General features: G+C 45.3%; 1 protein-coding gene across 6 annotated transcripts in view; it reads right to left on the bottom strand.

The window, feature by feature from the left end:
- Positions 1-26,229, bottom strand: part of TOM1L2 (target of myb1 like 2 membrane trafficking protein) — a 53,839-nt gene that overhangs the window by 11,737 nt on the left and 15,873 nt on the right. For 2 of the 6 annotated variants that reach the window (XM_086473299.1, XM_086473300.1), the window contains exons 2-12: positions 21,610-21,694; positions 20,859-20,937; positions 19,047-19,196; positions 14,604-14,738; positions 13,496-13,654; positions 12,610-12,726; positions 9,799-9,932; positions 7,291-7,339; positions 6,062-6,185; positions 4,845-4,962; positions 2,822-2,897 (exon numbers count right to left, since the gene is read on the bottom strand). In XM_086473299.1, the coding sequence (XP_086329425.1) occupies positions 2,822-2,897; positions 4,845-4,962; positions 6,062-6,185; positions 7,291-7,339; positions 9,799-9,932; positions 12,610-12,726; positions 13,496-13,654; positions 14,604-14,738; positions 19,047-19,196; positions 20,859-20,937; positions 21,610-21,694 (1,226 nt within the window). Of the gene's footprint in view, positions 1-2,821; positions 2,898-4,844; positions 4,963-6,061; positions 6,186-7,290; positions 7,340-9,798; positions 9,933-12,609; positions 12,727-13,495; positions 13,655-14,603; positions 14,739-19,046; positions 19,197-20,858; positions 20,938-21,609; positions 21,695-26,229 lie in introns of those variants that run through there. The other 4 variants (XM_086473303.1, XM_086473302.1, XM_086473301.1 and 1 more) reach the window with 4 other exon arrangements.

Below are 26,229 nucleotides of genomic sequence, written 5' to 3'. Positions count from 1 at the left end.
TTACTGGAAACACCAGCGTTAGACACGGTGGAGTTTCCCTTGTTTATGGAGCTGTGAGTCGCTGCACACCCTACTTACCTCCTTGATCTCAGCAGACAGGCCCTGCCCCAAACTCTAACACTACGACAGCTCTAGTGATGTCATTGAGCAGGAGGGTAAGTAACGGCAGTTTGCTGCAGCGCTCTGGCACTCTTTCAAACTGCCCCTCTCGCAGAGCGGCAGAGGTTAAAAGGGCCGCTGATGCATCCAGCTCCTCAGAGCAGGTTGCAGCCTGCGTGGCACGGCAACACAAAGACTCTCAAGATGGCTCCTTGTCCTTCAGCATCTCGTCCCTGAGCCAGGGCCCTGATGCAGAGTCACCTCTAGCTCTGGAGGGACTTGCTCGGGACAGGCAGAGCGCAGCGGTTCCAGCCCACCAGCCCTGCCAGAACTGGTCTAGCTCAGCAGAGCGCCACTGGTGTGTTTATGTACCTCCATTCAGATACCTGTATATGTGGGATACCTCTCCTGTCCCCATTACCACAGATAATGGAGAATCAGCTGTAATCTTTTCTGTCTCATTTCAGTACTTGTGCTCAGGAAAAAAAAAAGAAAGAAAAAAAAAAAAAAAAAGAGGCAATCACTCCAACTTCATCTGTGTAACACCAGAGAATTGTTTCTTGGACACCTCTCCTCCCAGTTGTGATCACGCAACAACTCTATGGCAACAAAATCAATTCCCAACATGGAAAAGCAATATTAAGAAAACAGTGTATTTTTAGCTCGTCTCGTTTCCAGCTGCTAAATCATATTAAAAGACAGCTAATGCCACGTGATCAGCCATCTCTCTACAGACCATTCTGAGAATGACTACATTAGAAACGTCGGATGTGCTGAATTTTACCACTGGACAACTGTGCTGGAACAAGACGTGTGTGAAGAATGTGTTGTGAAGCTTTTGGCTCCTCCCTAGAGCTGTTCTTAAATTAGCTCTCTACCCAAATTAACGCGTGTCTTTCGTTTACTGAGCACTGCCAGGTTTTTTGCTACACATGCCAGGGCTGGTAACTTTAGGAGAGTTCAATTTTTATTTCCTTTAAGAAGAGACACCCATAAGCCTCACAAAACTTGACCAAAAGTAGTATTTACCAATTACCGAAAGACTGCATTTCAAAACAAACTATCCTGATTGCAAGATACAGTCACTGGGACCTTTGAAAAGAGGCTGAAAGTCTGCACAACATCCCAGAGCCCAAAGTTCCACAACCCATAAAGCGTTTGCCCCAAAAAACTTTGACCGTCAGATTAGCTTAGACACAGCCCTTTGCACTGACAACACTTCAGGCAGAGCAGCAGCTACGCTGGTGTGAATGACACGTCACGTCGGTCGGTGCCTCAAGCAGAACTGGCTGAGAACAAAAGTGTTAATAAATAAGGACATGACCCCGTGGCCACCGGGGCGGGGGGGATACAGCCCCCTTGACCAGTAGCTAAACACAAGCCCCTTGCATTTGGTTAGCCGGGAACAAAGAGCAGAACCTCCAAGTCCTTTCCCAGGTCCTGCCAATAACACAGGTCAGTGATACTGGGGGCTTGGGTTGCCACACCGGCTTCAGGAATTCCTCTCTCGCCCCCCTGAATGTACTTCTGCCCCTGCCTCCCCACGCTCCCGCCTTTTCCCTCAGTGCTGCTGTTACGAGTTTTCGCGGGGCAGAGCTTGAAGCTGGCCATGGGGCTGGCCTGGGTTATAAATTACCCTTTTTGAAGAAGGCCAGGGACAGAAACAAGCAGATATATTTGTGGGGCAGGGGGATGCTCCGTAAGAAATCCTTGCTGAAGCCCTGCTACCACTGAACTACCGCCGAAGCAGGCAGGCAGGCAGCTGTGATCTGACCCCAGCTGGCTCCAAAGGCAAATTCTCCCTGGCTCAGAGCACAAGCTGCCAGGCATGCCAGCTGCCCCGAGCACTCCTATTTCCACTTATGAAAGAACCAGGGCGGGATCAGCCAAGGCATGGGGAGGGCAATTCTCCATGGAGGGAGGCGTGTGCATGCTGCACTGGCTCTGCCATGCTCCCTAGTGGCCAGCACAGACCCAAAATTAGACCAGGAAAAGGCTCTGAACTCGCTCTGTCATCTAAAAAAACCTCACACACGGCTGAGTACGAAAGAGCAGGACAGTTTTAAAAAGCAGGGTGGTAGAAACGGGTTGAGAGAAAGCTCTTTTCGCTTCTGCCTTCATCAAGGTGTGCAGACAAAGCTGGCTCTCAAGCCCGTTTCTAGCACCAGCTGCTGCGAGGTGACAGCACAGGGGCCTCTTCTGCCCACACCAGATAGCGGCAGCCTGCCCTGGGACAGGGGGACCAGACCGCAGGGAAGGGCAGTTATGGCAAGGCATGTGAAGCACTAAAAGTCTACACAACTTCTCTCCCTGTAACTCACTCGGGTATGCATGCACTTAGAGCAAAGTCCAGCAGATTAAGGCTGCATCAACCTCCGTAAGCAAAAGCAAACCAAACCAGTGCACACCACTGTTCACGAGATGCTCCCCACTTAATCTTTTCAGCAGTGATTTCACCTAAAGAGCTGGAGCCCCCAGGCAAGCTGCAAGAACACAGGAGAATTTACCCACTATGGTTTTGAAGTCTTTTAGGCTAGTGTGCTAAGTAGCAGCTCTTTAGAGATCATTACTGCGCACGTACTTGCTCCCAGATATCAATTTCGAAATAGCCAGCACGAGCACGTTGCTGGAATACCGAATGAGAAGTCTCACTCAAAGCAGCTGCCTACAGCTTGGATTCCACGCACGGCTTCCGATAACAAAACGCAGAGCAATGACCTACCCCTCCTGTGTTCTGTTTTCGTACATCCAGGGCAGACGCCAGTCCCTTGACAGCCTGTGGATCCTCATACGTCACGCTGAAAGAAAGGAACAAACCACAGAACTAGGAGGAAGTCCAGCCGTCACCCCACACTTGCTACTCTGATTCACTCCCCTGGAAATCAGAAAGCACATTCTTTTTCTTAACAAGACACCCCACGTACTAAGTGTATTCCAAGAAGAGGAGTGTGCTCTGTATAAAGACCATCCGTCAGTTTCAGTAAGCATGGGGAAGCAAAAAAAGGGCGACTGGCGTTATGATAGGTAGGCAAATAGGTTACACGGCACCGTAAGCGTGCCCAAGAGCCAGCCAGGGGACTGTGAAACCCTGATTACAGACTACGTTTTGCAAAGCTTTAAAGATGACATTTGGAAGCCTGACCTTGATGTGTGCCTGGGGGGAGGCAGAGGGTGACTCAAAAGACAGATGAAACGGAACAAAGCAACTACAGCGAAGCATGCAAAGAAATGCACTGTTTACAGAGGATGGATTTTTAAGAAGTTTCTTAAATTGCTATGCAAAAGGGACGTGTAGCAGTCAGGTGACAGAGGCAACAGCACCGTTTCTCAGAGCACGGTGGTGAACCATGAGCTGAAGCAGCCGCCAACACCTGCCCGTAAATCAGCCCCTGGGAGGAGCTGCATGTCTGAGCAGAAGGAGCGCTTTCTCCTCCAGCGTGCTGGCTGCTCCCCGGCTCTGAGCACAGCACCCAGAGGCTCTCACCTACACACCCTGGCAAGGCACACACACATCTTTCCTGCCTCGCTGCCGCTCCATTTATTCAGCGTACAATCCAAGGGAGACAGACCAATCCTCCCTTGTGGAATCATGGGCTCATATGTGCTCCTTGTTCCATTAGCTCGCCGAAGGAGACAGAGGTGCAGTGTGGGAAGACTAGTTTCGTGCTTCATTTAGCACAAGAGACAGAGGGACCTCCATTAGATCTCTCTGCAATGCATCTCCTTTCTGACTGTACATTAAGGCTCTCAGCCCGAAATATCCAGTGGTAACATACGCCTCTACAATAGAGCACGTCTTCTCAACACCGATACTACAGCTGAGGCAGTACCAATCGCTGTATCGATAACTGCAAATAAAAGATCTAAATAAATCTGTTGGCTCAAGTTTTCCAGAGCTGGTAAGTTCTTGATAATCTGCTAAGGTCTCAGCTAAACTATTTAACAACATTTCTCAGTTTGTGACAAGATATTGATGATGTTCTGACTGCTGGTAGCCACTACATCCTCTAGAATCTGAAACTAGGAGGAGGCAAAAAAATACTGTATGAAAGAAAAATACCTGAGTGTGTCTTTTACTGAATCTTACTGAATCTCACTTGACAGGGATCAAAGGATTTCTTAGTAAGTGCATAGATTTATTTTACATTAAAATAATTTGACCTGTTAAATGTCCTTGAAAGTGCCAGATTTGCAGCTCTAGAGCTGCAAGCCCTATGCATATAAACAAATTAGGGATAGCATGGCAGCCGGGCAAGCTACACCGCCTTGACAGCCTGCGCGAGTCTGACTGCTGGGCCAAAGGGAGAGTTTGACTGGATGGTAATTGTGTTTCCAAGCCCTTGATGACAGTAATTCAGTCACCAAAGCATATCCATGACCTTCAGGTGAAGGACCCTTATGCTCCTCTATCTCAAGCACTGGCCGGGTGGATGGGATGACAAGCCTTTGTAAGAGGAAGCATCTGCAGAAGCAAAGGCACGTTCATGTCCAAGTTTCCAGTGAGCTCATTAACTAAGACAGTCAAATAACATTACTCAGCCAGCCTGCTCTGCCCAACAGCAGGAACTTCTCCACTTGCTCATACTAATAATGACCAACAGGATGGGGATTGGATTAAAAGCGCAAAAACATCCACCAAAACTACTTTTTCGGTCTGGAATGAAATCAAGAAGTTTCAGATTTATGCCCTTCGAAAACAGCAATGCCGTGACTCAAACAGTGCCTAAAGACAAACTCCAACGTACTTCTTTCGCTGCTCAGCCAAGGAACTGCCTCTGGTCTGTGCAAACATGTCGAAGTCATCACGAGGATTACAGTGCTGTAGAGAGCTCAGTGTGCCACTGACGCTGTTTGTGCCCAAGTCTGCAACCAGAGGCAAAAAAAGCAAACCAGTGAGATAGCAAACCATATGTAAGCACCTCACCGCGACTAGGTAGGTTCCAGAGGAAGTCATGAACAATGCACAACAGCTATAGGTATCATCTAGTTAAGAGCAGCAGCACTGAGCACAGTTCTGCCCCAGAAGAGGCTGGAGGCTGCGAACCATGCATATCTTAAAAGACAAATGTTGAGATTGTCTTAATCCTCCCTGGAAGCACCACACCGTAAGTACTCCTCATCGAGAAGCCAGCGTTTGGGAACTGGTGTGCACCCGCTGCCAACCTCATCCCGAGATATTTACTATTCACTAACAGGGTCCAAAATTTCGGGCATGGATACTAGTCTTCTCCACTATGTGGTCTCTCTGCCACTGGCTGTGGAACCAACAGTTTCAAATCGAGTGATAGGATGTTGGCACAGCGCTGGAGGAGGTGGAGAACCTTCAGTCAAATCAAGTGATTCTATCCAGCAATCTTTGGTTTGATTTAATGTAAAACACCTAACAGTTTCATAAAACCTTTCATCCAAAGATTTCAAATATTATTTGTAGCAGAGGAATCAAGAACATTCACCAGATTTCATGGAGAGCTATACCTAAGCAGAAATAAAAGTAGTAGCACAAGTTTTACCGTGAACAAGAACCTGCATCCTTTCCTTCAGTCTACCCTTTGGTTAATAAATCCCTCCCTTTGCGCCAGGCTGGTTCCCAATTAGACTGCTACAGCGCAGGGGAGTGGGAAAGCCCTCCTAACCCTGCAAGCCACAATACCCAAACCTTCTGAAGGCCACATGGCAACATCAAGCAGATAGTAGAGAGCCAAGCGGAGCAGAAACTCCCTGACCCACCAGTGAAAAAATGGCTCCTCGTAAATCCCAACAGCCCGCTGCGATACAGGCTTGTACTGGGTGCTCAGGTCCGTCACGGGGACCTCAGCAACCGCTCAGACTTGCTCCCACAGTCACACCCCTGGATTGCCCAGCAGCCCCCGCGTGCTGTTTGAGACCCACAGACTGGTTAGGTGTGAAAAGTCCACGCGCTGCAGCCTCCTGTTCATGGGCACTATTGACATCAGGCACTCACCAAGCCCTGCAAGCTGAGAAGAAAGCGAAGACGGAGGTGCTGAGTTTCCGACCATTGGGCTCACTACAGCTGGAGAGCCAGGACCCAAATCTATTAAGTTATCTTCTGTCACTTCATTCAGCACCTGTTGGGACACAAGACAGACAGCAAGTTACCCACAACAGAGATTTCTTCTTGCAGAAACACCAAAAAATAACCGGCGCTTCCTAAAAAGATCTGTCTTGCACACCACCAAATGGACCAGTCTCTCAGATACTATGGGGATGAGCGCAGAATAAAAAGGGTCAGCCACCAAAAAAACCTCAGTTTGACTGCTCAGCACAGCAGGAAACTCTCCTGGAGGTCACCTACATCTCTTCATGTTTAGCTGATGTGTCTTTGTTCTCAACCTCTTTTAGCGCTGGACCAACATCAGATCTAAGCCAAAATTAATTTGCTACCATCTTCCACGTAGGTATAAATGGTTTTCAGAAATAAAATTTCTTTGTTGTGATTGAAGTTACAGTGCAGAGCCTGGGCTGGTTTGCATCACACTGCTGTAGAAGTGGCAGTCAAACAGGCACAGTAAACAGAGGAAACGGTTAGAAGAATGCAGAATAGAAAATGTAATAGTGCCACATATGAATTCAACATGAACTCAGATCCTCAACGCTATAAAACAGCTACAAAATTGTTTTAATTGAAAGAATAATTAGAAATTTAAGTCTTCAACTTGGAAAGTGGCTGCTAAACAAGGAGATGAGAGAGGTTCCTAAAATTATGAGTGGCATGATGAAAGTTAACCTGAACAACAGTATTATAAGACACAGTGAAGAAGAATTAGGTAGAGCAAATAAAAATCATTAAGTGACGATCAAATGTAAACAGAATATTATTATATATAAATACCCACATAAATACATAAAAATGCATAGTGAAACTGTGGAACTCACTGCTTAAGGACATTGTGAATGCCTAAAGTCCACATGGACTCAAAAGCAATCAACAAAGTTAATAGAGGAAAGAAAATCCATCAAGGATTGTAAACACAGAGATGTTTTGTGCAGCGTCTTCCTGAGCTAAAAGTCGTCACTTGCGCTTTGCCGCATTCTTACACTCTTGTCCTGGTACCCACAATTAGCCACTACCAGGAGGACACAGGGCTGGACAGGTAAAAGACCTGAAATTAGTGATATTACTACAGCTAGTATGGTGTAGCTGCTGATAGAATGAATGGATTAGGTACTTACTCCATTGCTGGCGTTTTGTGTCGAACGTCCCGATCTGTATCGTTCAAATCTGTTTAGAAAAAAACCCAAAAATCCAACATGGACTATCAAAGCCACCAGTAAACAATGAAAAACAGGAGTTTATAACAAAGCCACAACCCACTTGCCAACGAACTTTGCTTTCATTGGTTCAACAGGGAACCCTGAAAGCTTTAACTCCAAGCCAGGGCAAAGGCAGGATAGTTGCAGAAGTTGCATTCCTGGCAAATGTGGATATTAAGTCGACTAATCTGATCTTGCAGCACACACATGCTTGAAAAACACTGTAGCATTTGTCTCTGGGCTTTTTTGGTGTTTGTTTGGTTGTTGTGGAGGTTTTTTCCATCCATTAAGTGCTTCATGATGGACTATTCTGTTAGCCAAGGGACAGGAGGAACTGCAGCGAGATCGATGCTCCCAGCTAAATAAGCTGAGCACCGCAGCAAGTCTTACTCCCATTTAACAGCTCCCTCTTGCTGCCAGACGTGTAAATTAGAAGCCATGTGCATGCTAGCGCAGCCCTACCCAGGCAAGAGAAACAATCATCAGCAGATTCATTTCTTAAAACATTCTAGGTCAGCTCAAAGATCACCAGAGCCTATGTTCAAATAGGTTGGTACTTTCCAAGAATGAAAAATAATGATGTTGGATAAAAATCCTCATACTTTTCAGGGGAAAAAGTCTGGCTAGTCAAGATCTGGTCTCTTCTCTACTCCTTCCCCATCCAGCTGTATATCTGGGGCCACAAACCTATACCCAGCTTTCAGGAACTCAAAAACGCAGGGGGAACGACCTCCTCCCAAGGCCTGTCTGAGGCTAGTCCGATCTCCTTCCTTACCAGGAAAAGTACTGTGATTTCTCTGAGGTTTCAATTTTTCCTCATTTAAAAGGAGTTTCACATGTCACCCCTCTTTTCAGTAAAAAACCCACAACAGTCATATAAGCCTGTGGGTTTTCTCCCAGATGGACAAAACATAACAGGGAATCTCAAGCAAACTAAAAAGTTCTCTTAATGTGACAGAGGAAAATACAGACTTAAAAGGCAGCAAACCCAAATTCAGGCCCAAATTTCAATTTTAGGCAACTGTGGGTGTCTACTATTACTGGAAATCCAGCTCCCTTAGCTGGAAACCTAAGACACCTCCCACCTCGTACTTCTCACCAAAAGGCTTATGAACCACACGTTCGTTTGCGTCCAAAGCTTCGCAGCAGAGGCCAGAGCTCCTGCTTGAGTCACCAACCGAGCTCAGCACCCATACTAGAAATCAGCGTGAGGAACGTGGAGCTTTTGGAATAGCAGAGGAGGAACTGGAATTTATTGAGACGCTCAGACCAGTGCGGCTTTTCTACCACAAGCAGCTTGCTATCATCACTCAGCTCACCTTTCAGTGGCTAATGACTACAAATACATTAGCCCCAGTCAGCAGTCGCAGATGGAGGAAAACAGAAAAAATATTAAGGGTGACCAGACTAAGCCTTAGTGACAATGACACTCTGCCGCTTGTAAAATCATGCTCGTGCAGGAAACACGTACCATTTCACATGAAAAGAAAGCATTTGTTTCAAAGTTTGCCCTGATCTCCTCTGAATGATTAAATCAAAGATAAAATCGAGGCCACTGAGTCTTCTTCCCAGCCTCTGCTGTGACAGCACAGATTCACAGATCTAGAGCCTAATTTATTTTTAAAGGCTGGAGAAACAAAGCCCTGTGCTAAGAGCAAGGAACAAAGGGTACTCTTTAGTGCCTCACTCCCCAGGCCTGTCATTAAGGGGAAGATTAAACTTTCCCAAGATTGCTGTATCACGTGTCACCTACTGCAGCAGATGTGACTGACAGCGCCTTTGTCTAACATGTCGAAAGTCCCATGACCCAGGTCCCACCCCTGGGGATGATTCCTGCAGACCAGCTCTTCAAAACCTCAGCTCTGTGCAAGACAGGCTTTTTTCAAGATTTTAAGTGTTACTTAAAAACAAATCCCTTACGTGCATGAAGGTCACGCCCACCTCCAACAGCTCCTCTTGCACCAGTACCGGCCCTCGAAAGCTCAGAGATCAGAAGACACAGAGAGCTCACGGGAGCCTCCCTACGCCAGGAAGCATCCCAAGCTAGCGAGCAGAACTAGCGACCGTGGCTGTGCTATTTTTGGTCCCAAGTCCCTACATCTGTACAGCACCACACGACAGGGACTTGCAGACTCACGTCTCTGCTAGTTCAGAGCGTTTTGCCCTGCGTTTTATGGGTAGGCCCCACAAAAATTCAACGGCTAGGACAAAAAAAGTAAATCATAGTATTAAAGGAAACAACAGACACAGGAATGTTACCATAAAAGAGCACAGAAAGACTTTGTGAAGGCTTTCTGTGGCTTGGTTCTCTGCATATTCTTGTGTTGGAGCGTTGGCCCAGATGGCCAACTCTTGTCAACTGACCTATTTTACAATTAAGTGAAACCCCAAAACGAATGCAAATAGTTGATGGAAAAGGTGCCCCACCTTTCATATCTGAGGAAGACGTTATTTAAATCATCATTCACATGCAGCAGTTCCTCCGTGACTTCTTCATTGGACACTCGTGAGATAAGCTCCACAATTCTCTGCTGCATAGCTCTACAGGTTCGGTTCAGTTCCTAGGAAGAATGCATTGTGCACACACATTCTGATAAGCAGCTACCAATAAGGAGATTTAGTTGAGCTCTGTTCACAGCCAAACATATCCCCCAGCTGAGAAACACTACGAGAAGTCTATCTTTGCATGATTAAATGTCACCCAAAAGCACATCTAATCAAACATGCCCTTCAAGAGACGATGGCATAAAACCTTGAGAGCCTATTTACAATTCAACATCCTGATTCTTCTTTAACCCTGAGCACTTCAGAAAATAAATATCTGTATTTCAGTGATCTGTTTTAAGAATAAAACATGTTAATACAACAGCTTTCCAGAAGAGAGCTTTCAAGGAAAATTCAATCTGCTCTTTTTGGCAGTATCATCCTTAAAAACTAAAAGATACACATGGTGAGACAAGTTGGGGGGGAGAAGTTCATCAGGGCTACCACAAGTAGCTAATTGTGAGCTAGGAAGAGAAGTGCTGGGGATGCAGAAGTCACCACCTACTGAGAACATGAGGGTCAACACAAAACAAGGAGCAGGAGCATGCAACGATGAGCACTGCACACACTTCAGTGCTGCACGATACACCCTTCGACTATCCACGTTCCCCTTAACTGAGCAAGCCCACAGACAACAGACTGCAAAAAGGCAGTGGGGAGCTTCAGAAGAAAATGTTAAAGAATATAGAGTAAGGGCATTTATTTCAGACGTCTCACGCCAAGAAATCTAGATTTGAGTTTGCCTAAACCAGGAGTTCCCATGCTTCCAGGACACCTCTTCCACCGCCAATTACTTAGCAGAATTCTTTACTCCTGAAAGGCCTCAAGACCAAAGGTCAAAACCGGTCGGTTGAGGAGCAGCGACAAGGAGAAATGTGACATATGGCACGGCGCCACTGATTAGGCCCACGGTTTTACTTCAATAAGCACTGACATTTCAACTAAAGCATGTCCCTCTGTCATCTTCTACCCGCCCCCCAGCTCCACTTCACAGCAAAAATTCAGCACTAAACAAGGATGACTTGTTGGTACACAACCTTCGGGATGAAAGCAAAAATGTGTTTGTTTTCCTTGCTTGGGCTGACATCCTAAGCTCTGGATAAATTTCACCTAGTGCAATCCAGCTGCCTTAACAGCTTGAGGAATGTGTTCTCCAATGTCAGTTTTGATCCCATCACTTTAGAAGCAGATTGTGACATTTCAGAGGTTTGTTTGCTGCCTTTCCGAGAGGGCTGACAGTACCTATCTATTCTGCTCAGAGCTGGCTCTCTAGCAAGCTGTTTACATTTGATTGTTGGAGAAAATGTCAGGAATTATTTAAGGAGGAGGGCTATATAAACCTCAAAGCAAGGAGTCCTTGCGTGCAGCACCCGGCTCGCAGCTTTCAAAAGACTAACCGTCCTTTGTGATCAAAACCGGGTTCTCCCCAGCTCTGTGATTCAGATTTAGGATGCATCAGTCAAAGGAGGGGACCAGTTGGAATAAGGAATCGTTGCTGTCACTCCATTTCACGATCAAGTTCTTTCACCTTAAAGCTATGCTGTAAGGTTACGCTGTCAAGATGTTGGTAGTTGTTTCTGAACGTAAGCAAACTGTTCTATGCTGGTTTGGTCTGCCGTGGTTTCCTGGAAGCTTCTTTTGTTTTGAGCAGGCTGACCCAAATGGGCAGTAACTGAAAGGCTCTTTATTGCAAAGCCTCTCATCAGCTGCCATGATGGCTCCGAGACAAACACACAATACCACTGCATGGGAGAGACCAGTTTTTGGATGGATTTCAAACTCTGATGGATCACAGAGAGCAATTCCCTGCCTTCCTCCAAATACACTGCTGTTGGAGCCCATCCTTCCCGCTGGAGGAGCAAAACAGAAGCCTATTTCTGAAGCTATGGAAAGGCAAATACCACGTTAAGGGCAGCAGCTGGAATGCTAGATCACACTAGTCCTCATCTGTGTTGCACGCAGTATTTTATTACTTTCCTCAGCCAAAAGGCCACCCTGCTACCACTGGCCTAGGGCAACAGGTATGAAACCCGAGGCAGGAGCTCAACTTCAACCGTTTTCCCTCTGGAGATAATGCTGCACTGGACTGAGACTTTCCGGCAAGGAAACACCTTCTGATTACCCAGTGCAACCCTTCAGACAGGATGAAACTTCACCTCAGCACCTGCCTTAAGACCTTACCTTCAGGAGAAGCTACAGCACATCTGCTGGAAAGACAGTTAGTTCATATGTAAGATTTCAAGTGGCAAGAGAATCCACAGACCCTTGGCAATATTTAGTCCAGTGGGAAACATGGAGTGGTTTTTTTCCTGCAGTCACTAGGAATGTTTTGACACCGTATGAGTGATGATGGAGGATGTAAAAGAAGCAGACATGCTCATGGTTTACACAGATCCTATGGCAATTCTAAGGTGCTTTGTGGTAAAGGAGACTTTATACCGAACACTGGGAAAAATTTCTAGCTACATGGAGAAGAAAGCACTGGAATAAGTTTTAAGGGAAGTCAAGAAATCCTAGTCACTGGAAGCTTTAAACAAATGAAGAACATCAAGTGATGAGACTAAGCAGTGTCAAGCACAGCCCACATTCATTACATAAACCCAGCAAACCAAGGCAGTGACGAGAACTGCAAGACAAACCACAGAAACTCAAGCACAGAAAGGATCAGAGTCATATTTGCTAGGAAACTGTTACCTGGAGTAACTCGAGGTCTGAGGAATCCTCCTGTCCAGGCACCATTTCTGTCAGCATTTCAGACATCACTTTTGTATTCCCCCGGACAATGTCCAGTTCGCTGCGCAGCCGGGCAATCTACATTGGGGTAAAAAGACAGCAAAATACTGCATAATCTTTTGGTTTAAGCAGATCATTTTCAAGAACTGACTCTGTGATACCTCTGATTCTGCCTGACTTGGTATCTGAGGCTCCAGACATTCTAGCAGGGGGGAAAAAAAAAAAAAGTAAAGATAAAAAGTTTACCCAGAGAGAATTTTAGAGAAGCAACAGAAAGAGAGAGGAACTTTGTAGAACCACTCACTACCATCACAAACCCAGACGTGCTATGCTTGTACGGAAGGGGAGCAACTGAAACCAGCAGCTAAAACCAGACCTCGGCCGCAGTACACCTTGCATGCCTCACTGAAGCGTGGGGAAAGGTGTACACATTTTGAGCAGGTTCTTTGGCTCTGAAGTTATTCTTTTGGCAGAGAGAAAAGAACCACCTCTATGAGGGCATTTGCAAGGGTCTTATGGATGCAGACTTAACTCCCCGTTAGACTTCCTGCATCTGCAAGACATTAAAGGAGGCGGGCTAATGAGAGTAACTGCCAACCAGCTGCACAACCGCGGAGTGGACTGGGATATCGGATTGTGAGGCTTCTTAACTGCTGCCATTAGGAGGCCACGCACACAAGTCGAAAGCCTAGATTCTACAGCATAATAGGAGGAAAGATTATTAAGTAGAACCAGACCTAGGAGGCAATCAAAGTAAAAAGCGTTAAAAACGAAAGTTCCTCTGCAAATTGGTTTCTAATTTGACCTGCTGAAAGAGTCTCGCTCGAAAGAATCATCATCCCAATACCTGTTCAGAATTAGCAGTGATGGGACCGGTCACATTCAGAGCTGGGGCCTGAGGAGCAGAATACGCCGTTGGAGAAGATGAAGAATAAGAACCGGTGCTCATCCTTTGCTGAGACTGTGAATTGTGCATATTTGCTGCAGGATCAACTTCAGGAACGCTCTGCCACATCAGAAAGACAGGAGTTCAAAAGCTGGATTGTGACAGCACTTGCTTTGTCAGCAACCTCAGGCCAAATACGTTCAAATATAGAACATCATTGCACCTTGTGGAAAAGGTCAGTGCAGTTTGGAGAACGGCCTGGCAGACCAGCCATAAGCAGACAGCTGCAACAAAAATGCAGGCCCACACCTTTTGACGCAACCCATATGCATTTCAGTCAATTCACCTTTACGAGAAAGGTGAGAAGCAAAACAAAAGAAGAGCCAAAGATAAATCATTGTAAATTATTTTAAACTAGGAATTAAGTTGCAGGCTTACAAACAACGATGCGATACATAGCTACTGCATTTAATTAGTCTTGACACCAGAATTGTAATCTTTCAGTCCTTGATCACTTGCATTTACCACTTCAAAGATTCATTAACTTCAGTTTTCAGAGGGAATAATCAGAACACCTGTGATCATTAAGGTACGCCCTAGCAGCAGTTCTGTCAGCTTTCCAGACTAACTTTTCAGAGGTGTAAAGATCTCACATTAACATGAGATCAGGGAGAGATTCAGCCTCCGTACACCTTATCACCAACAGAAACAATCTTACTTTTGGGCAAAGGAAGTAACTCTCCATCATATATCCTGCTGGACGCCCTTTGAATGAATTCGTTGCATTTGTCTGGTGGTTCTGTGGTACAAGACAAGCGTACAAACCTCCTCCAAACTCATTTCTCCTCTCTGATGTTTGACTCAAGGGAGGAGATACCATTAGCTTATCAGCCTGTCAAATGCAGCTGTATTATGCTTCTCCTACATGCCCTTTCATTATCAAAAAAAGCCCTTCCAGGACTGAGAAAATAAGCCAAATTCAGAGAAACAGGAGGAGAAAGAGCAGCAGTTATCCAACTATTTCGACATTTTGGGAAAATACCCCTGGAACCTCAATGCTGCAGCTTACCCTCTGTGGTGTGTGTATTGGAGACAGAGCATCGAGATCTGCCATGGGAAACTCTATGCCTTTCCTCTTGAGTTCTTCATAAATATGTACTACTCCAGTTAAATCAGGGCTACTTCGAAAGGCATCAGCCCAAGCCTGGAAAACAGAAGGGATTATCCATAAACCCTCCAAACAAAGTTCCAGCTCTACCCCGACCCTGGGAGATACTGACTACAAAAGCTTTCATGTATTTCGGCTTCAAAGGGAAGCTGTAATCATTAGACCTGGTCTAAAAGATTCTGCAAGTATGACTAAGACAGTCACGTACGCATTTTATTCAAATATCAGACAGGAACCCAGTGCACAGTAGCTATGTCTAGCCCCTGACATCATCAAAATCTGTAAATGCAGATGAAAGCCTCTTCCGTTCTCCTCTACTTGGCGGTGATGGCATGCTGATCTTTTCTGGCATATTCGATGGCCACTGACCCACCAGAAAAAGTCTGCGTGAAAGATTAAATTGATCTAAGCAAAATTCATCAAGTCACACAATAATCTGAGGTAATCTCAATTTACTCTGTGAAACATCCTCACTCGTCGCCAAAGAAAACACACAGCTGTCAAGTTTTCGTCAGCAGTTTATTTGGATCAAATTTAAATTAAAAAAAAAGGTGGTTTCTGAGGTTCTTACGTTGTGAAACACGAGGTCCCACGAGCAGGAGAACTAATGAAGCCTGAGTTCTTACGGACCATATCCAACACTTAAGACACCCCGGTGTGGCAGAAAGAATAAGTTTAAAGGGAGAACTTCCCATAGCCAGAACACTGATAATGTGTCTCCCGCATGAATTCTCTGGTGTCTACAGAGACTGCAATTCACATCTGAGCTTTTTCTTCAGCGGGAATACTAAGTGTTTCTCTTCATTAGCCAGCCTTCTCTACTCATGAAGCTGCTAGGAGCATAACATCTTGAAAGCCTCTACCCCTTTCACTGGAAATTAGCCAAGTATTAAAAATTTAGAGGAAGGAAAAATTGAAATATTATGACTCAATTAAAAACGAAGCATTCCACAAACCCCCACATACATGAGGCAGAGTATCAGTGTGCTGGATCCAGAACTGCTGCGAGACGCGTGTGTGGGCTCTGAACTTAATTCATTTAGTCATCACTTTTACACTAGTTCTTTGACTATTTTTACTTTAAAAGCTCTTTTTAATCACTTTTTATATTTGAGAGGAGAGAAATCAAAGACAGCAAAGCAAGATAAGAAATAATATTAATATTTAACTTACGCTCCTGTTCTGTTCAGTTCTAAGAAAGAGCATTTCCTACCCTACGCGCCCAGGAGACAATCCATTATCAGTTCCAAGCTAACAATTCTGAGTTTGCTTCTCAGCTTTGTCAAGAGTAAATTAACTGCATCAACTGTTCTGATGCAGTGCAAGTCCAAACAGCCCTATTTGAGCCAGAGAAAACAGCTCCAATTGCAAAGAGCCATTCTGTTTCCTTGGAACTGACCTTCCAAACCGTCCCTAATTCTGACGGAGGTATTGACTGTCCAAGTAACTCTACCCTTGCACTTTCTCTGCATTTTCAATTTACAAAAGAAGTCATCTGAACGGTGCTTCTACGTAGTGGTGTTCCTCACTTCAGCTCTATTCGCAAGTAAGAGTGAAAAAGGTTAGGCAAGGGATGCTGTATTTAATAATCACTCAAAAGAAACTTGCAGGCAAAAGTATGTCGCGCTGCTGCCTCCAACTTTTAATGAGGCTTGTTTGTCCAGGAGGATGCATTAATGCATCCCCTGTTTCACTGGCTTCCTATACGTTTTGTTGTAGGCACTAATGACAGCGAACTCACATCATTTGCGCTCTAACTTTCTAATATATTCTCTCTTCTGCAACTCTCTCCCCTGGAGAAAGGAGACACTTTCATCTGTATTCTCCTTCGCCTGAGCTGGAAGCATTATCTACATTAGTGTGTCCCTCGGGTCACAAGCAGGACTGGGTGCTGTTGTCCTAAGTGCTGTCTACACACATTGTAAGACAATCCCTGTCCCAGACAGCTTAGAATTCAACCAGGCAACAGTAACATTAGCTCTGCTTTACGGATCAGGAGCTACGCACAGCTTAGGAGACTTGCCCATTGTCCAAACAAGCGTAGGACAGAGGTGAGACTGAATTCAGATGATCTAAGACTTTGGGCCAGACTATCTAGAGTAGACACTTAAGGATGCTGCTGTATAAATCCCTCTTGGCACCTCGGTGTGCCCAAACAGGTTAATTAAATACCATTGCAAATCTGGCCCCTAAATCAGCAATCAGCCCAAGACAATTTTCGCACATGTGCCCTCAAAAGAATTTGCCACACCACTGAAAGTTTCCCCATGGTTCATCTTTGATGCCAGTGCTCAGGTACTGGGCAGTAAGGTGGTATGAACGCTGAGGTGATATGCAAGTTCTGAGCAGAGGCACAGCAATAAGGGGTATTTCCAAGGCATTTTAGCAAGGTGAAGAAGGAAGGATAAGCCACATGTAATACATCCCAATTCACGTACACTGGGAAGAAGATTGAGAAAGTGAGACACGAGATGCCCAACATCTCAAACCAGTCAAGTCTGTCGATAAGAAATTGGGCAGCAGCTTCATCTACCCTTACTTATGGAAAGGCCCAGGAGCACAAGGGCCGTATGGCTGAAGACATATGCTGTTTGTACAGCTTTTTACCATGCTTCCAAGTGCTATTAATCCTCTCATTTCTCTTATTATTTCCCTGATATCAAATTGTAAAAAGCCTACAGAAGGGGATAAATGTAATGTTAGTGGAGCAGAGCTGAGAAGAGATCAGCCCTCTGGAATGGAGTTAACTCCAAGCGCAGGGAGCTCTAAAGAGCAAAGTCTAAGCTGAGCAAAGCGGTCACGACACGCAGGACATTTTGGGTGTTGGTGTCCACGGGGCACCTGAGATGAGTGACTGCAATCACTTTTCCAGCCTCGTCAGGCAATCTGGAAAACAAAGTCCCCTGCCACCTCCAGCTAAAGAGACACCAACAGAACCCACCCACAGGCAACTTGCATAGCTCTCAGACTTTCTAAACCAGAGCGAGGCTTTTAGCACAACTGCGCTAAGTCTACTCAGAAAAAGCTCTGTTTAATACACTGAGGCTTTTTGGTTAGGTTACAAACACTTCCATCTTAGTTGCCTTGATGACTGGGAATCCACTGGAATCCAGGACCCAGCACAAGCAACATTCTCTAAGATACTGTAGCAGAGCAAACAGTACGGAAACACGGACAGTTTCTCTTCACGGGACAGTATTTATGGTCACTGCATGCAGCAGCTCTCCCACCAAAGCAGGCAGACCCCCGAGGGCTCAGTTAAACGCACAAGAATTGCTTTTAATGAACTTCATCAATTTTGTGCCACTTTTTTTAAAAAGCCTTGAGATCAGAGACCAGACACAAAGGAGCCTCACAGACCCCAAAGCAATGCCCACCTAATCCCCGCCCAGCCTCTCTCCCATTCAGAAATCCCTTGTTTACATTGTCACGCTCTACCTGTTTATCCAAACAACAAATAAACCAGCAGAAATTCAACTGCACGCCTTGCCACAATAATCAGAAGCGCATCTGGAAAACGATGCTGCGCGTTTGTGAGCGCCTTCCCACCAGAAACACTGCAGCGGGTTTATATCATTTTAAATACGCAGTGTCTTTTAGTCTCTGGTGTACGCAATAGCCTGTAGGAGCTTAGTGATAAAGCTTCCTATAATTGTCAGATTTCCTCCAGGCAGGCACCAATGTTTCCTCATGTGTTGCTAATGGTTTGCAGAATTAACATGGCTGTTTATTGTTACGCTGCACAGAAGGAGAAATGGCAGACAGGCCTCTGTCTGAACTTCCCCACTGCAGGCAAGGATCTGACAGCGCGCTTTTACTGCACAATAACCAGAGAAAAGACGCCAAAACCGTTTTAACTTCTATATGGTCATTTACTTTTCTCTAACCATCTTTAAAAGGAATTCAGAACGCTTTCTAATGGAGGGAAACTGCTCCATTTTACAGTCAGGGAAACAGAAAGGGAAGTGTTCTGCCACCGACAGCGAAAGCATGATCTTCTAAAGTTTCCTGGCCTCAGATGACAAGTCCATCACAGAAGCAGGTCTCCAGCTTCTAGATGTGACTGTTAAATTGCAAAGCCATCCCTTTATCTTTTATTAAGTCCTCTTGGTTTAGAGTAGAGTGGTACCTCTCTAACTAGAATCCAGACCTTTCTCGCTGGATAAAACACCTATGCACGTGTGTGTCTGCTCTTCCCTGCCAATCTGGATATATTGTTTGTTTTTACATATAAAAAACTCGCCACATTTTTAATGATGACAGCATGTTTAGCGATGCGTAGCACTAAGGCAGACAGTCCTTATTTCAGGCAGTAACATATGGAAGCAGAGACAAGCTGAGTACCTGAATCAGCGCTAGTACTTTGTCTTGTACAATAGTGGGAGGATTATTCTTGGGCGAGATGATTTTCACGAGCACACCATCTATGAAGTCACGGTTTGCCACTAAGACATGAAAGCGATGGCCACAGTTCTTCACACAGGTCTCCAACACCTACACACACATAAAAAAAAAACCCACATTCATTGTTGGACCAAAGCCTTCATCACACACACAGCACCTGTGTGGTTTGTTTCTGATTTTATTATTATTTTTTTAATATTATTTTAAAACTTTTCATGAGAGGAAGAAAAGATAAAGGAGAAACTACACTTATATTCTTAATTCTTCTTTTCTTCCCCCATTTTACCAAAAAGCTTCCACTCTACACACACATTTAGATGTACCTCACCCACCATTAACATATTGGGCACTTTTGTGATCTACCTTTGCCTGTTCTTAAAGTAAAGAAATAGAAAATTTCTTCCTCCTCAAAGCAGAACTTTCCAACCTGGGCAGCTGAACAGGTAAATACACAGCATTACATCAAGAGCAGGTAAGACAGAGGACATCCTGTCACAGTGAGATATTACCGTGCTGTGGCACTCCACCATTTTCTATGGACCTGGAACACAGCTGGAGCCGGTTGCTCTGAGCTATAAGCCATATTTTAGAGTTGGGAATTCAGGTGAATGATCTTCACTCATTCAAAACACTCCCTTGTGAATGTTCTGACAGGTTATACTTTGACACATTTTCCCCCTGCAACCTAGCTAGAGGCACCTTCCACTTGCCATTCAACTGCCATGGAAGAACAGCTGTTGGTTTTTCTCTGAAGAACATGATTAGCATGGAGATCAATCCAACGTGTCGCTTCTCCTTACAGCCATGCCTAATAACCACTGCGACTCTGTACCCGAGGAGTCTGTAATTACTCTCCTACCTCAGCTACTTTCATCAGCCATGATGACACAGACCCACTCCTGATTAATTTTGCTCTTTTCTGTACAATGGATAATCTCACGGTTTGGTTTTTGGTAATCTGTCAAAATGACAATCCAGGATAGGAAATGGCAAGAAGACAGAAAGTACAGTCACGCTTCGTCAGGGAGATGCAACAAGAGCCGTGTCAAAGAATCATACAGATCACCTACCCACAGCAGCCATAACTCGATCTAGTTACTGCTGCTCGTTCCTCAGACTGCTGAGGCGCAGAGCCTGCCCAGCACCGCACGTTCAGGAGCGCTGTATTACCCAGGAAACCCCTAAAGTCATCAGTAAGAAAGGTCACTGGCAAATTGTCTCACACCTTAGCAGTGCTGGCTAAATTCACAGAATATAATTTACGCTTTATTGAGTGAAATTAGATCAGCATAAATTAACTCAAGTCTCCTACAGAGATCCATTCACAAGGGAAATTGTGCATCAGCTACTCATGAAGCTGAAAATACAGCAAGTTCATCATCCTCACTTGCAGATACGCCCACAGCTGTTGTCTTGGAGTGGAGGAACAGCTGGACACAGGGAGATGAGAGTAGAAGGGAAAGCCCCGAAGGGTACACAGACCCATTTGGGCTACTTTAATTCTCCTCAGTCAGTACTTGGGATGAACAAGAGCCCCGAAAAAAGCAGAAATCAATTGAGTCAGAAAAACGCTATGCAAAGCTTCCAGCAACTCTCCCCAAGGAAGCGAGGAGGCAACTGGAGAGAAGAAAAGGGCAGAGCAGTGACTGTTAAAGCAAATAGTGTGTACACTCAAGAGACTGCCAGGAAAAGGAAAATGACAAAAGAAAAGGGTTCTGCCCTTTTGAGGCATTCCAGCCTGCCCCCACTCACCGTCAGCGCCAGCATGACCTCTCTGTAATTTTTGTTTCCATTCAGCCTCTTCTTCAGTGCTCGAATGGCATCCTTTGGACTGAAGGAGAAACACACTGTTTTTAAAAGACAGCTCAGACACACTTTTCACATCTCATATACCGTGGGAAAAGGAATCCCTGACCATTTCCAGCTGGACAGAAGCATGCGTGTTACCTTCAGATTACTCGACTACAACCAAACTAGGGTCATGGAGAATTAGGCGAGGAGACAAGGTACCACAGAAGTCAAGACCAGAGCAATGCCCGAGGCCTCCGAAAAGGCAAGATGTTGATCAAGCAGGAAAGATTGACAACCACTCAGAAAAAGGCCCAGGGCGTAAGACCAGCGATCGGCTCTCCTGCAAACTGCAGGCAGCACAGCTTTTCGGACGCGGAAGGAGACACATGAGAGCAGATCTCTGTTCAAATGGCTGAAATTAATAGCGGTGCAGCACTGCAAAGAGATACACCTGCTGAAAACAAGAACCCCCGGAGTACAAACTCTCCAACACTACACGTTCATGCCAGCCCTCCCAAGCAGAGGCCGACCACAGAAAGTGCTGCATCATACAGTAGTTTTCTGAAATGTCTAAGGAGCAGGAAAACTAAGCAACCCATATTCAAACTATGAGCATCTGCCCCCAGACTCACTGCGCCTCCTCACATGCTGAGTATGACTGGATGAAGGTGGCGTTCGTGAACCTTTCAAAGTTTGCTGAAACAGCACATACCCTTCTTCTGTCTCGTTGATAATGTCACAGATCTCCATGTTAAGTGTCCAGTCTTCGCTCTGCAGAGAGCCATCTGTGGCCTTTTCTGTAAAGTAAAGAAAAAGAAATCTTTTCATATCTTCCTGATTAAGCTCTTCACTCCATCTTCAGTTGCTCTGAGCTGAAACTACGCAGTAGAAAAAAAAAAAAAAAGTCCCCACTGACTGTAAGCAACGTCAAACGTTCCCTCCTGGTTTTAGGGATCAGCAGAGAGGTTTCCAGACAGAAACAATTACCCGCAAGCTCACTGCCTTCAGCCCATATAGATGGGCTGTTCTTCAAAGACTCCTGAATTCCTGGGAGAGAAGGAAAATGTCAGCTAATTCCACTTTAAACTTCTCAGATGCTGCATTGTTGGCAAGTTATAAGGTAGGAAAATCTCCCCAAAACCAACATGACCCCCTCCCTCTTTTAGTAGGTAATACCTCCACATAAATTCAGGGAGGAAAGATAGCAACTTGGAGACAAAAATCAAGGAAGTCCAGAATTGCAGCACGAAAAGAACCGCCAGCACGTGAAAACATTTAGCACGTGACAGTTCAGGTCACAATATCATTTGTGGGCGCCCCTTTTTGCCTGGGACTCTTTTACTCCTTCAGTATCTGCTTGCCAGGGGGCTGGGCACTGCTTCCCTCTGTCCCACGCTATCTCCCCAATCTCTTCTCCATGCTGGGGCTACCTACACATCTCCCAAGCACAATCTGCCTTCCTCCCGACTCCCAAATGCTCCCTCGCTATTTGTGTGGCAGGTAAGTCACTCACATCAGACTGAATTCTACGGGAAGGATGACCTATAGCACTGTGACAGTGGCAGATGCCAACTGTTGGCAGTTTAATTTACAGACATCTGTGAGAGTAGCATAACCATAATTTCAAGTAATCAGCTGACAAGAACTATTTCCTCCTTGGGATTTCCTCCTAAATCAATACAGTTCTGTCTAGTGGTGCCTAGAACATCCCCAGAACTTTTCTCGCTTCTCACTTGCAGCATTCAGACCCTATCTGCATTACACTACCCACAGTCAGAAATGCTGTTGAGTTGAACATAAAGCCTGTCACCAGAAAGACCTAAAAAGGAGACTTTCAAGCCAAATGTGACCTCCTTTAGTCTAGGTTTTGCTACAGATCCCCAGCATCCAATGTTGGAAGGCAACTAGGGCAAACAAAAGTGTTTTTAAAATGCAAAATAAACCAAGAAAAAAAAAACCCTGCTAAATATTTAAAAGCAGGAAAAAACCCACAGGTACCATCTTCCCCAACTATCCTTCTGTCTTTATATTGGACCCCAATCCGTCCCCCAGAACAAGGCAGATTTTGTTGGAGAACACCAGGCTCCAAGGACTTCACTGATCTCTTTTTCTGTTTACCAACAGTGTTTTTCCCATTAACATTTCTGTCACTGTGACTGGGGATATAGATGCCCACAGGCCACAATTATGGGATGTTATTTGCAGAAAGACTATGTGTCCGGGTAATTCAAGTTTCAGTGACTCGTCCACACCGGAATCGCAGCTAAAGCAGCTCCACCAAGGACAGCAATCACAGAAGCCTGAGATGAACCAGACAGCTATGGGAAAATCCAAGCAGAGAGTGCTGAAAAGAAGCTGTCTACCTCCAGAACGGAGACACGAAGGAAAAGGAGACGATGGAACAGGAGACCATTCTTCGCAGGCCTCACTCCCCTTCAGAGAGGCAGTGCTGCACGGCGCGTAAATCACTGCACAGGGTCTCGCCCCCCGGGGAGGAACCGGAGGCTGCAAAACTCCCAGCTGTGCCATCCTCACCTCCGGGTCTTTTTCAGCCATCACCGCCTCACGGTAAGAGTTCACTTTGGCAACAAAAACTCTTTGTGCTTGAGGAGGAGTCTCAAAGAGATGTACAGCTTCCAAAATGCCCAATAAATACTGGGCAGGTTATCGAGTACTTTTAATTTACTGCACTTAGGCTACATTAGGCAGGGATTGTCTTAAGGAAGAGTGCAGACAGAGCTGTTTAATGTTTTCTGGAATTCATCTTTGTGCAAAGCTTCTTGTAATAATCATTTTTTTAGTTCTTATACTTTATTGCTGTAGAATGGGATCTGCCTTCACCTCCACATAGTTAGTCCTCGTTGCTTAGAAGACTATTTTATTTAACATTAGAGAAAACCCCTTAATGTTCAGAGATCTAAAAAAATATCACTACATCTGCTCTGCTAGAGAAGGTGATCTCCAAAGCTGCCAAGGATTTATACGCACAGCGCTGCAAAATGAGAGATTACGCCTCAAATAGAGGCTATTCCTTAATCTGGACATATGATTTGTTTTCTTGATCTAAAACTATATTAACAAATTTGTGTGTTCTTGACAGCGTTTGGCACCAGGCAGCAACTTTGAGATATTCGTACTCTCTGGTTCTGCTATCACTTTTTATAAGTGCTTATGGAAAATGCTGATCCTGCACAAAGTTGTGCTAGCAGCCAATTCATTCATTGGTCTTGTAAGACCCATTTCGTTAAGGTTTATTTTGACAAAATGTGTGTATGGCACTATTCCACAGCTAAACACAGCGATATTTTGGAGACAGTAGAGCGAAGAGATGCTGCTGCAGCACTGCATGGAGGGCGGCACAGGAACACCCGTCTGGGGTCCCCAATAACCTCATTTGTATTTCCCTTATGAGATACACGAGGGAAAACGAAATCCCCTTTCTCCCAGAAAGTTTGGTTGCTGCCTTTTTATTTTTGCATTTCTGTTCTTTAGTTGGAGTAATACGTGATTGAGACTGTGTGGGTTTAAGACGTAACAGTCGCCTTTTTGAGAATTCCTTCTTTCCCCCTTAGGTAATTTTTAATTCGAATAACAGCCAGAAGCTAATTTTAATCTCTTCTTCAGCAACAGAGAGCACACAAGCACTTGTCATCTGTAGTCGCTTGTCCTTTGCAGGGTGTGTGACCCAGATTTGCTGCTGCAGTGCTCTGTCAACTGTTACAAAGGAGTTAACCGACTGCAGAGAAGGCATACGGGTTTGTGTGCGATCTGTTTGAAGAACAGTATTACGCTGCAACGAATTGAAAGCCTGTAGAGCTCTTCCAGAACCAAAATGCAGCAGGTTGTAGTTCTGGATTTCTGGTGAAACAGCTCTGCCTGCGCTCATCTGTAAGAGAATCCCTGCCCAACGTATCCAAAATGCAGTAAATTAAAAATACTCGATAACCTGCCCGGTATTTAATGGACGTTTTGGAAGCCATGCATCTCTCCGAGGCCTCTCCTCAAACAGCAACACGGCTGACAAGATTAAACAGATTTTGGGCACTACCACAGAATTGCAAAGATGGCACGCAAATCATGCAAATACCCTTTAAAAAAGTCCCCAGTTCCTCCATCTCTTTCAACGCCTCATTAAAAGGCATCTAAACAGCACTAGTTCACACAAGGACTCTGGGAACATGACCAAAGGATTCCAGGGTGACACAAGAAATGTTAAATCCGAGAAGGGAAAAGGCAATGAGTCCTTCCCCTCCCCTCACTGAACTGAAGAGTTGATGGTATAGTTTAATTGTGTAACAAAAGGGCTGGTAACTCCCAGCCTGGGTGCCAAGGGTGCCTTGCGCAGCGTCTGACCCGAGAGCAACCCCGAGCGCTGTGTTATTGCCGAGTTCCTCACTGCAGCAGGGGCCAGGAGTTAGTGTCTCACGCGGAGACGCGATACCACCAGTGAGATTATCAGAAAGTCTCTCTCAGAAACAAGATGCTATCGGTTCCCACCACGTTTCCCAAATTAAAGCATAAATGTTCTGGTAGAAAGACAGACAATCTGGCACTCCACGCCTGACATGCTGCAGACCTTGGACACTTCATATGCACACGCAAGCATTAGCTTATCTCTAGCCTGCAAAGAAAAGGAGAAAAAATTGTGCTATTTTTTCATTCACACCTTCCCTCCGAGCTCTAACTCTTGTGGCCGCATTTCCACACCCTGCCAAATAGCAGTATCAGTATTTCCCTCCTCACGCTGAAACCGTGCACATTTTATGGCATTCAGAAGGTGCTGCTCAGCAGCGTAAAGTTTTCAGCGTAAATAGTCTCAGTGCACAACTCGCCCCCACCCAAGCCTCTTCCCCAGCAACCTGCTCCCACCTGAGAGATGTCACCACAAGGAAATTAAGTCAGAAACGCCCCTGTGATTGCCACATAATGAATGGCTGGGCAGGGCAGGGCAGGAATGCTCTTTTAAATGCAGGGGAAAAAAACAGAAGGACTTTTACCACCCAACTTGAACTCAGCTCAGAAGTCACCTAACAAAGAAATGCTGCCACTGGTTGTCGTCGAGAAGCTGCTTGTACAGCCCTTTTCAGTCCATATTTCAAAGTTGCAGTTCCATGTTGATGACACGCTTAAAATTTGACTTTGTTCACGTATGGATGAGATAAAGCAGAACATCTCACTCCTCCCTGCTTCCCCCTCCCAGTGCTCATCTCTGACCATTATACTGAATCTGCCGACGGAGACAGCCTGAAGATTTTCATTAGGATTGTGCCTGCACCAGTCGAAGTCTGGATGCTCTTTAACTCACAGGCCCTATCCATGGTTTTGCAGCCGA

Source organism: Leptosomus discolor, chromosome 14 (genome assembly GCF_034619465.1).
Source record: "Leptosomus discolor isolate bLepDis1 chromosome 14, bLepDis1.hap2, whole genome shotgun sequence".
Classification (NCBI taxonomy): Eukaryota; Metazoa; Chordata; class Aves; order Leptosomiformes; family Leptosomidae; genus Leptosomus; species Leptosomus discolor.
This window is presented reverse-complemented; position numbering and strand designations above follow the sequence as displayed.